At 32.2% G+C, this 12,728-nt stretch overlaps 1 protein-coding gene across 1 annotated transcript; it reads left to right on the forward strand.

Moving 5' to 3' along the window:
• The first annotated feature begins 8,533 nt into the window (after window positions 1-8,533).
• On the forward strand, window positions 8,534-9,602 carry LOC121751112 (auxin-responsive protein IAA33-like). Its single transcript, XM_042145827.1, has 2 exons — window positions 8,534-9,093; window positions 9,337-9,602. The coding sequence occupies exons 1-2, from the start codon at window positions 8,708-8,710 to the stop codon at window positions 9,398-9,400; spliced, it is 450 nt and encodes a 149-aa protein (XP_042001761.1). The 5' UTR covers window positions 8,534-8,707; the 3' UTR covers window positions 9,401-9,602.
• Window positions 9,603-12,728: the final 3,126 nt, after the last annotated feature.

Raw genomic sequence — 12,728 nt, forward strand, 5'->3', positions numbered from 1 at the left:
CATGAGACTGGACAACTTTTGGCAGCCACACGTGTTACAACGCACCTCTCAATCTAATTTATGATTTTGTTTCTACTAATTCAATGAACTATGTACTCCCTCCATTATATACAAATAAGAAAATTAGGAATAATACAGATTTTAGTACTCAATTGAGAAAATAGAAGATAGATATAAACAAAAAATTATTGGAATATTATTATTGGTGAATATAATCCACCACATAAAATAGAAAATTTTATCAAAAATAAAAGTGAATTATTACTATAAGAAATACCAAATAGAAAAAAGACATTTTTTATAGAATGGAGGAAGTATTTTAAAAATAAACATGTGCTCAATTCCATGTTTCATCAAAAGACACGTATAAAATTAACGAATTCATAGTAAGAGGAATGAGGTGCTACATACCTTATGTGAGCAGCACTCTCGTTTGACACATGTTTAGTGTTGTTCATCTCAATTTATATATTTAGTTTAATTCTAATACAATAAAAAGTGTTACTGAAATTTTTACTATCACAAAATTCATAAAAAAACAAAGCTCGATTTCCTCGTTTTCGCTATAATTTCAAATAAATTAATAAAATAAAAAATCAAACTTTGATTTTTATGAACTTTTTGAAATTAAAATTTTAATACTATTTTTAATGTATTAGAATCAAATTAAATATATAAATCAAAACGAACCACATTAAACGTGCGTCAAACGAGAGTAGTGGTAACATAATGGGGTAAGAAAATAACATATCATTTCCCTTGATAGTCTCACTCCAACTTTTTGGTGGTTGGGTTTAGTTAATATTATTGTCGATCTAAATTTTAAAGCGTATGAATAGAATATAAAAAAAAAACAACTTTCAAAAGAAACAAATAATTTTATGGGAAAGATCATAAATTAATTAAACCTTGATTAAAATGGATAAATAATGATAGTCGATGAAATTATAAACCAAGCATTGAGTAAAGTGCTGGTGTAAAGTATTGGGCCGACCGCATTGGAGTCAAAGTAGCGAACCCAACGCCTAATGCAGCGCGGTCACATTCCAATTTACAAGAACCCTTCTATTTCTTTATTTATTTATATCTGCTGTTTTTCATGTTTTCTGCAATTATTCCTTTTCCTTTACGCTTAATTTTTAATAATCCCAATGAAATAGCTCGTGGTGTGGTGCGTACGCACCTATTAATATAGGACACAATTAATAGCATAGTTAAATAAAATAAAAAGGGTTAATTTTATACTAACGTGATGAAATGCAAACTCATATATTGTACAAACTTCAAACTATGATCTGGATCGTTAGAAAATATAACAAATGACAAAATATTAGCAACAGAAAATATCAACACAATGTCAACGGTTGATGTTGTGTTGATATTGTGTTGACATTTTCTATTGCTACTATTTTGTCATCTGTTGATATTTTATAACAGTCCAGATCATGGTTTGAAATTGAAATTTATACAATATATGAGTTTGCATTTTATCACTTCCCTTATTTTATACATATAAAAAAATTTAGGGTGGGAAAGGGCCAAGCCGCAATTTATGTTTAACATCCTATTCTTTTATTTTAATTATCGCTCGTACGACTATAGTTTGCTAACCCTGTATCTTGCTAATCACTATACCACATCAAACATTAACTAGCTACTTTGCTTTATAACATTATTGCTAGTATTTGGACCTCAAGCGTGGCATCTCGGTTTTCGTATCAATGGCATTTAATATTTACAAAAACTTGTGGGGGAATACATATTATAATCAACCGATACTCCTACTAGTATTTATTTGTGTAGTTCACATATTTTTTATGGTTGCATTATCATGATAATTAAGTGTAATATAGAGCGAGTGATCAATGCATAACTAGAAAATAGGTCTCAATCACTAGATAAAAAATGGATGAACGAGCTTGAATCGATTTTGAAAATATGGAGTTCACTATAAGAATGTTTTGGCTCACTCCGTATTTTGAAATCCGTGTTATAAATAAATGGCTTTATAGTGAACTTAAATATTCTTATAGTGGAGTATAATGCCTTTATAGTGAAATGAACCTAAAACATTCAATATAATGGCATTTTGGTTCATTGCCCCATAAAAATAGGAATTTTGGGGACGACACGCGTTTTAATGCAAAATTTGAAAAGTAAGAGAGATGTATAAAGAAAAAAAGATTAAAGTATCGTTAGTGGAAAATGAGTGCAACCTCATAAGAGAGTAAAGACTTGACAAAAATAGAAATGGACTATTTTTGTGGGACGAACCAAAATGGAAAAAGAAAACTATTTTTATGGGACAGAGGGATAACAAATTTTTATGCATTACCTAATACTTTGTTCGTTCTTTAAAAATAATTTCATTTTTCTATTTTGATACATCCAAAAAAGTACTCCCACCGTTTTATATTACTCGCACTTTTTGTTTTTAAATTGTCTCAAATTATTTGTACTAACTCTTTTTCAAAAAAAATTAATTTACTCTCTTAGTCCCATTAAATATGAAATATTTGGTTTTTGGGATGGCATTTTATATAGTGTTGTTCTATGAATTAATGAAGAGAGAGAAAAGTAAGAGAGAGGAAAAAATAGAGAGAGTGTTATTTCCATTTTTAGAAATATTTTATTTTTAATGGGACAACCCAAAAAGAACAGACGGAGTATTTAGTAAAAATATTAAAGTTAACTAAGTTTTCTCTTATTACAAAAGAAAAGTGCAAGTAGATAGAAAGTATTTTTTTTCTATTTATAGCTATTAACACAAAACATATCATTTTTAAATAGTATTAACTAATTTACCATTTCTACCACATCATCTATTACATTATCCACCTAATATACTTTTTAATTTTTACTTGCATTATCTCTAACATAATACTACATATTTTTTCCAATCACCATTCGATAATTAACTTTATTAAAATTTACGTCACGTTCTATTAAATCTTTTTTTCCAATCACCATTCGATAATTAACTTTATTAAAATTTACGTCACGTTCTATTAAATCTATTTTTATAATGGAGTATCATTTTATGATAAAAGTTTAATGTCACGTCCAATTAGATAGGGGTCTAAAATCGTGTAGGTTAAATTGTTATTGGAAAAAGAGAATACTCGGATATCTCAAATAATCAACTATGTAAGCAATTCAATTGAAATACTAATTACTAAAGACTTGATGGCTATCATAATAGTAACTGAGTAGATACAACAATGAACGAGAGAGTGCTATGGGATATGTGTTCTATATCGGAGACATTGTTTTCACATGGATTTCCAAGAAGTAGCTCACTATCACATTATCAACTTACGAAGCTAAATAAGTGGCTGCAACCTTCAGTATTTGCCATACAGTTTGGCTTAGAAGCTTATTAACAAAGTTCGAGTGGCCACAAAATGAGCCAACTACTATCTTTATGGATAACAAGGCAGCGATCGTGCTATCTAATAATTTGGTATTTCATAACCAAATCAAGCATATCAACACCCGCTTCCACTATATCAGAGAATGCGTTGCAAATCAGAAGGTTCAATTCAAATATGTGAAATCGCAAGATCAAGTTGTCAATATTTTCACAAAGTGGTGCACTTTTTATTTGCACTAAAACCAACTGCAAGTAAACAATGTAGAGACAATATAACTAAAGATTAGTACTCCCTTCGTTGCTAGTTAATTGAGACACATTCTTTTCGGCATGAAGATTAAGAATAGTATGTGATAGGACTCGTTACAAGCACGGTTTTATAGGGGTTTATTACACTAACATGGGTGATAATGTGTGAAAAGTGGTGAATTTGAGTATGCAGGGGATAAAAAGTGTTGAAACAGCAGAGTGCATGAACAACTTGATCAACTTGGAAAACAAGCGAGAAATGGCAAGAACCGAAGACAAGTTGATAGTTCCAGACAAGCAATGGAGCCTGCCCAACCAGCAAGTTGATCAAGTGGAGTTCACCACATGAGATGATGAGTCATAGGAGAGAGAAAAGAAGATGCTATCTCAAGGGCATTAATGTCAAGACAGGATGAGGTTACCCTAGGGATTTGGGCCCAATGCCATCCTATAAATAGGGGAGAGAACACACGCAGAAGGAGTCTCCTTTCCTTTTTGGAGTTCGGTATCATCAATTCCAGTCACTTCACATTCCACACTTTCATTCGTAACATGGAGCAAGGAAGCTAGGAGCCACCAGAGTCACCATCGACCTAAATCTTCCTCCTTTCTTCCTCATCAAGGAAGAAGGGACTCAGATCCGCCAAGAATCCTTCGTAGTTTGTGTTTTCCTTAAACCCCGAGGGGTCAAAATAATTGTTATTCCATTTTTAGTTCATGTTTTTCCGAAGTCTAGTTGTTCTTATATTTTTCTCTTGGTTGCTACTTTAGTTACTTCCGTTGTTGATCGATTTTCAAATCTGAGTTAGGAATTCTGTTTGGTTTTACTCATTGAAGATCGTTATTGAAATGGAGTTTTTAATGCTAGTTGCTTTAGATCTGATGTTTAGATGGAGTGTGCGATGCATGTTGGTTTGGATTCGTTGATCTCTATGTTAGATTTTGTTCAGCTAATCGCTAGTCGCTCTGTTTTCGATTTCTCATAGTTAGATCTAAGTTCTAGTTCGTCAACTTGCATGAAATTAGGATAGATACTTTAGATCTGTTTCTTTTCTTCCCGAATTACATGAATCTGTGTTTCAATTTGTATGTTTCCTACTTTCATGTCATTTGCTCTGTTTTCATCTGCCGAAGGAGTTTAATTTAGTTACTTAACGAAGAAGAAGGTCGTAGTTTGTTAGAGTAGCAGTCTCTGTCACCTTTTGTTGTTTACAGCTTTTGGTAGTGCACAATTTCTTTTCAATGGTCCCACCTACTTACGTTGTCGTAACTGTTTCTTACTTGAGTTGATCCATTTGAGATATGTTGTTTTCATTATGCTTAGCCTAGTTGATCAAGTTAATTTTGTGATCTGAGTAGTCCAGTTCCTAGTCGTAGTTTAACCCACCTTAGTTAAGCGTAACAGCAACCAACACCCAACATGTCCCGAACACAACTTGGCACGCCTCTGTCCCTGTGGGATTCGACCCTTACTTCCCTTTACTAGTCTATAGTATTGTGGGTTAAGGTCTTGAAAGCCCCAAGTCTCTTCATTTGCATAACCAACGACCAGATAGTAGCCTGCTTGATCCATTCATCGTCTGACTTGATCAGTTGCACGGACTCTGCATGTTTTTAATCTGAATTGCGAACTAGAGTCCTTAGTGTCTTGATAAGCTTTCAGTGTGTTAAGTGAATGAAAAACAAAGTAAGATTAATGGCATTAAGATTACTAGGGTGAATTAGGGAAAAATGCACTTGTCGTCCAAACTCAGTGGTCTGACTGCTGTAATGGACTCGTGGTTGGTTGGCTGGCTTTCTCTTGGACTCTTGGCATCGCCCTCAACGGACCGTTGACTGTCTCTACAAACCGTTGGGCGAAAGGTCGGCTCATGAGAGTGTTCGCAACGGAACAAAACTCCATCAACCTCTAGTGTGCTCTGCAGCCACTGACTTTGAGTCCGCGTGTTGGTGTTATGGTGAACCATGCACAAAGGAAGACTTGCATAAATAAATAATCAGACAAGCGGATCTATTCGACCGATTATGAGTTTAATTGATTCACATTGTAAACAGTCAATTGCATACTAGAACGCACATAATTCACAAACAATGAACAAAACCCTAATTAATGAATTCCTACAGTTTAGAATTACTGATTTGATTTTCCAAAGAATCGAAGATTGCTTGCTACATCTCCACGTAAAGTTCTTCGTACTCAACCATGAATCTTCTAATCTCTTTCTTGAACTCAAGTTATGATCTTTGGGTGGGAAAAACTTGTCCGAACCAAAAAGACTCGACTAAAAAAGAAGACAAAACTTCAGCTACCAAAAGAAATGAAAAAATTACCTAAAAAATATGCCTTTCTTTTGACCAACTTTTGTTGTTGCAACTAACTCTATAATCACTTCCATGATGATCTTCCTTCCTCATTTGAAGAATGACCCATTTGCATCTGAATCCAACAAACTAGCAATTTTTTCATTAAATCCATTATAAAGGATTCCTATCTGATGAATGATCTCAAAATCATGGTTTAGGCATTTGCGGAACCGTGCTTTGAAGCTTGAATGGGCTTCGTATAGAGGCTTGTCTTGTCTTTGATAGAATCGAAATATCTCGCTCTTCAGTTTCAGTATGATGCCAGAGGGTAGTACTTATCTAGTGACAAGCCAACTATATCGACTCACATTTAGACCATTTTTTAGTAGCATTAATAAGAGAAACGGGAAATAGTCTTACCCTTACTGCATCGTCGTCTAGTAAGTGTGATTGCATATGTGACCTCCAAAATCTTGGTCAAATGGCAGTTTGCATCTTTAGTGGCTCTTCCTTAAAAAACAATCTCTTCCACTCTACTGTACTCCCCCCGTCCCAATTAAGTTAAATCAACAATTTTTGGCTTGAACATTAAGCAACTATATTGAATAGATTAAATGAAAATAAACTTAAATAGAAGAAATATTAGAAAATAAAGTAAATAATGGAATAAACTAAAAGTGATTAGATATTTTATTTTAATGTTACTTTGAAGACTAAACATTTATATATACAAAATTATTATATACACGTAGGTATGTATATGTAATTAATGCCTCTCGCATTCTTTATTTAAATTTATGAACAAAATTTACAGAGGAATTGAGTTGAGTTGGGTGATGACATATTAGTCATTAGATAGTGAAAATTTTGATAGCCAATTAATATTACTCTCTCAGTTTTACGACATATTAGTCATTAGATAGTGAAAATTTTGATAGCCAATTAATATTACTCTCTCAGTTTTACGAAAGTACGAAAGTAGAGACATTTCTTTTCAGCACGTGAATTAAGAAAAATTATATTAGATAAATAAGAATAAAGTAAAAAATAAAAAAAGTTGAAAGATGAAGAGAGAATAATGTAAGATAGAGTAAAGTAAATAAGAAGGAAAATATGTTACCTTTTACTAAAGAGATGAATGACTCCACTATTAGTAAAAGAGATAAATGACTCCACTATTATGCAACATAACCAAATCTATACTAATCTAAAGTGCAAGTTTGATGAAAAATCCTTAATGCCCTTTTTGGAGGGAAAATGGAAAGATGAGGTGTCTTCTACTCAAAAATAATTTTTTAAGGAAAAAATAATTGGACAAATAATAGCCCAATAAAATGCTAACTTATTGAAGAAGTGTTAAAACACATTTAAATAGTGCACTACCATTATTTTTTTTTATAATTAAGTTATTAAATTTATATATTAATTAGTCTTATATTTGAGTTAAATTGGAATTGTGCTAGAGAGTTTAGTTTGCCTTCCATTTATTTAGGTTAAAATTGAGATTTATTCATTTATTGCAATACTTTTTCTCCTAATTGATTCACAAGTTAAACGACAACACATATATGTAATGCTTACAATTTCCATCCTATATTTACTCAATTAAAGTTTTTAGTTCTTATATTTTAATTCGCCTCTAATTAAACAATACTACTAAGTTTATAGATTAAACTAAGGAATAAGATGACATTATATATATTTAAAATTAAATCTAACTTAGTATAACTTCTTAATATAAAGAGTAGTGTAAATTCTCACATTATTCAAAACAAACAAGATGCATAAAATATTATCGTTATTTTAAGTGATAGTAGTAATTTACTTTTTATACGTATATGTGGCGGGAAGTAAGAAATTTATTCTTTGGAAATGTATATCAAGTTATGCTATGGTCTGAAATTAAAAGAAAGAAATAAACAGTCAACTAAAATGTGATTATTGGATAATACAAATTTTCTAACTTGACTTCTCAAAGAAGTTTTAAATTTATATGATTTAAATTATTCATATATTTAATATGGATATGCTTAATATTCCATATATTTTTTCAAATTAATTTTTTTATAAATTAAGCTATTAAATTTATATATTAATTTACCTTTTATTTGGATTAATGACTTGCATAGCACTTTCAATACACATCTTTACTCACACATATTTTCTTTATTTGTATATCTTATTCTAATTAATTCATACTCTTTGATCATTAGTCACACATCTTATTTTTGTCATTAATTTTATTGTTTTTACTTCACTTAGATTATAAATTAAAATTGCACAAATGTTTCATTCACTAGGGAGTAGTAAATTCTTCATTTTGAGTGAGACAAGATAAATACATTTCTGCTTTTTTAAATCTCTATATTGCTTTCAATTCTTATTTTCTATATATTTATTATATTTTATATTCATTATTTAAAACTTTTATGTCCCATTCATAGCTCGGGTGTTAATACTAGTGACAAAATAACTCCAAGATTATAGAATAGTGGGAGTATGTTTGAAGTTTGAAAAGTTGTAGCTTTGAGAGTAGGGTGGTTTCAGACACCATCCTGACCGTAGCCCGACATTTGTGCTCTCTTCTACATATATATATATACTTATATACATACACACCCTCTCTCATCAACCACACCTACACTAAAATCATTCCACTATTTCACGTTCTCCTCTCATCACAGCATAAAATCACAATTTTGATTAAGGCCAATATTATATCCTCCTCTTAATTCCCCAATTACAAAATCAACAATCGGAGAGAGGAGAGAGAGAGAGAAAATGAATAGGTATGATGAATCTATGTGGCAAGAGAGGAGGGCAACATCCATGGAGGAAAGCCTGAAGCATTACAAAGTAACTAACATGGCTCCATCAAACCCTAGAACGATGCGGCCCGCCTTCTCCGATGACGACCTCGTAGCCGCCGTAGTCCCGCCGGTGACGGTGGTTCTGGAGGGGAGATCCATCTGCCAGCGCATCTGCCTCCACAAACACAGCAGCTACCACAGCCTCGCCCGAGCCCTCCGCCACATGTTCGTCGATTCCTCGAATAATGAAACCAATCTCGATCTCGATCTCGATCTCTCAAACGCCATTCCCGGCTACCTCATTGCCTATGAAGACATCGAAAACGATCTCCTTTTAGTTGGTGACCTTAATTGGAAGTAAGCCCTTCATTACTAGTTGAGTACTTATCTGCTTCTATAGCTCAGTCATCTCCTTTTCTGGTAAAAAAAAATATTTTACTCTCTTTTTATCTTTCTACCTTTTTCTTTTTCCACTTTATTCTCCTTTTATTTAACTAATTTAAAACATATATTAAATCTAGTGCCGAGAATAAATTCAAGGGAGTATTATTTTTTCATGAAATAATAAATAATTTTGTTATTGTATAAATATATGTGCAGGGATTTTGTCAGAGTGGCAAAGAGAATCAGGATTCTTCCGGTAAAGGCCAAGTCCAGAAATTAAGCACAATAAGGAGTGATTAATTGGTTCAGTTAATTAAGGAATTTAATGGCTGCAGCCTCAGTGATATTTGAGGTCTGCTGTTATGTTATTTTCAGATCTTTTTAATTACTATAATTTTGTATTTTGTTCTATCTCTTATTTCATTTTATATTATATTATGTTAGTCTAAATTTCATCTAATTAGTTAAATGTGAGTCCATTACCAAAACTAGTAAAATAAGTGTGATAAGTACTCGCGAACGGACCGAAAAGAAAACTAGTGACAAGTAATGCCGGAGCCGGAGCCGGAGCCGGAGCCGGGCAGAGGAAGTATTAAATATTAGTGATGAGGATGAATGTAGTATACTCCGTATAAGTTATCATGCCATAATAATTTTGTGGTTATATTATAAACAAAGATCGATGTTTCATGCTTTCAAGTAATACTACCATTCTCATTAAATTAAAGAGTAGCAATAACAATAATTGGCCATCTCTTTAAATTGAAAAAATAACATTAATAACCACCTTTGAATAATAACAGCGATATAATACATTATTTGGTAAAATTCAATATATTATTTGGTAAAATTCTCAATCTCTTCTGTTGATCGATTTATATGTAACAGTTCTATTGCACGAGGCTGCTGCATTCTGTGTCTGTGATATGAAAATATTGATACTTCCTCCCTCGCGCACATACATATACTGATATACATTTTTGTTCTTAATTTATAATTTACTCTATTTCTTTTGTTAGGTGAGTAGTGAGTACAACATATTTTCTTCCTGCAAAATACCTTGCTTAATGATATTTAAAATTAATTTCATGTTAAATATGTACTCCATAATGGAGATTATAATAGCATACATTTGTATTTAATTTGCTTTCGCAAATGTGAATATACGTAGTTAAAGTAGGTTTTTGTTTTTGGGGCTTGAGATATGCCAAGATAAGAATATAACTATATTAATAAAAAATGAAAGCAGGACTGTTCTGATTTCATTTCCCGCATATGTATGTTGGTTGCCCAGTTAAATATGATGATGGATGGAAGAATATGGATGTGAATATGTGAAAATGGATATTAAATTCTGGAACTCTTAAATAATGTACCTCCTCCGTACCATTAAATATGCAATATTTGTTTTTCGGCACAAGATTTTAAGTAGTGTTGTTTTGTGAGTGAATGAAGAGAGAGTAAAGTAAAAGAGAAGAAAAAGTAGAGATAGTGTTGTTTCCATTTTTAGAAACGTTTCATTTCTAATGGGAAAACCAAAAAGGAAAATGTTTCATTTCTAATGGGACAGAGGGAGTATTATGTAAGTATTTATAAACTTGGAGGCTCATTCTCTAACTTACTAACAATTTTAGCAGTAAAAGGTAAGGATTCACTTCATTAGGGTTCAACACATTCGCCACACGAACTCAACAAGTCGCTGACTACTCTAGACAGTTATATCAGACCGTTGAAAATATCTCAGAGGACCACTGAGCGAGAGGCTTAGCTCCAGTACTTTCCGCAATGGGCCGTTGGCTCCTCGGCGGCCGCTGGCTTTGGGTCAGCTGACCGCTGAGATGCTCAAATCGGTCCAAACCCTTAGGTACTTGATGCACTTTTAATTAGCACTAAAAATATCTGCAGATATAGAGTAGATCTTATATAGCTAAAGGTGAGAACCGGATATCGAACACGGGGAATAACTTCACAGACTGACTATTGAGTACTTGGTTTCAAATATTATTTGAAAACACGGGGTTTGGCCTGGAAACACAAATGAAACAAGAAAAACAATTAAATAAACAAAGCAGTTTAAACCATAGATTGATTTTATTTGAGAGAACAATGGGCACAAGGGAATTCTAGGGATATGATTTCACTACTTTAGATTATTCAAAACACAATCATAATATCCAAACAACGACTTCAGGTTTACTAGGATGAGTCGTCTAATTACTGCATTTGACCGAACAACATGGATTAGTAGCATTATGGTTCTCAATCTTTGCTAATAACTCCTAAAAGCACAATTCAACCCTTATAATCCCCTCACTCTTAGGTTTACCTTGTTGGGATATTAACTATCTTGTCATCAATCAAAATCTAACATATAAATCATCTCTCGATTCCCCCACATGCCAATAAATTGACAAGATGTGTCATGCAACTTGAAGCATTATTAAACAAAACCGAATCGAAGTATTTATAAGTCTTTGATATCAAAAATAAGAATCAAATAAATATGCAGAGCTACTTTCCAATCCCAAGAATTCTTTAAATTAACTGCTCATGATGGAAGTAACAAAAACCATAATAGAATTAGAAATCATAAAACAATCTATGATAAAAATCCGAAGGTAGAATCTTGAAGGTAGTCTTCTCTTTTAATCTCTTATTCGAATCTACAAGTGCAGAATGTTTTCTTTGAAGGAATTCTAGGCAAAGCAATCTCTCGTGAAATATGTATTCTTTAATCTTTCGCACTCCAAAAAAATGCTTCAACACCAAGAGAGAGTATTTTTTAAATTAATTTTCTATAGATGTGCAAAATATATTAAAACTTTCGTTTTTACCACTCTTTTTTTTTCAAAAAAATAATCCACGTGATTTTTTTTTTTTAAATATAGTAGTACATTTGTTCCAAATTTATTTTTCAATATTAATTTTACGGAGCCCAACGTGAAATTTGAGTATACTGTTGGAAAGCTCTCGACGATACCTTTGTACTCCCTACGTCCCTAGTTAAAATAGGCATTTCTTCTTTTTAGCACAGAATTTAAAAAAAAAGTAATTTTTGTGAGTTAAATGGAGAAACAATAAAGTAAGAGATAGAATGTCGAAAAAGGAAATGATGTCTAAAAAGGGCATGACTCACTTATACTCCCCCATCTCATAAAAATACTTTCATTTTTGGTATGTTTTATCTCTTATAAGGAGGGCTTATTGTCAACTAACAATCCTTCTATCACTTTTTTCTATCTCCTTTCTATTTTATCAATTTAGGATTAAACTAGTATCATTCCCAAAGTTCCTATTTTTATGAAACGGTGAAGTATTTCGTGTTTAAATCAAAATTATGATTAAAAAATAAGTAAATATAGAGTTTTGTGAGAAAAACTTTCAAGTCGTTTTACACTATTTCCGTTGACCAAAATCTACATTATAGGTACTACTCCCTCCGTCCATGATCAAATGTCCCATATCTGATCGGCACATGTTTTAAGAAGTTGTTTGACTTTATAGAGTAAAGTGGGTAGAAAAAGTTAGTGGAATGTGAGACCTACTTTTATATATTGGTTTTATAATAAAATGTGAGTAAAATAAATTAGTGAAATGTAGGGTCCACT

The sequence above is a fragment of the Salvia splendens genome, chromosome 10 (assembly GCF_004379255.2).
Source record: "Salvia splendens isolate huo1 chromosome 10, SspV2, whole genome shotgun sequence".
NCBI lineage: Eukaryota > Viridiplantae > Streptophyta > Magnoliopsida > Lamiales > Lamiaceae > Salvia > Salvia splendens.

Coding starts and splice junctions, on each gene's coding strand:
- LOC121751112 (XM_042145827.1), top strand. CDS start 8,708: ATGAATAGGTATGATGAATCTATGTGGCAAGAGAGGAGGGCAACATCC. Junction 9,094..9,336: donor GTTGGTGACCTTAATTGGAA/GTAAGCCCTTCA, acceptor ATATATGTGCAG/GGATTTTGTCAGAGTGGCAA.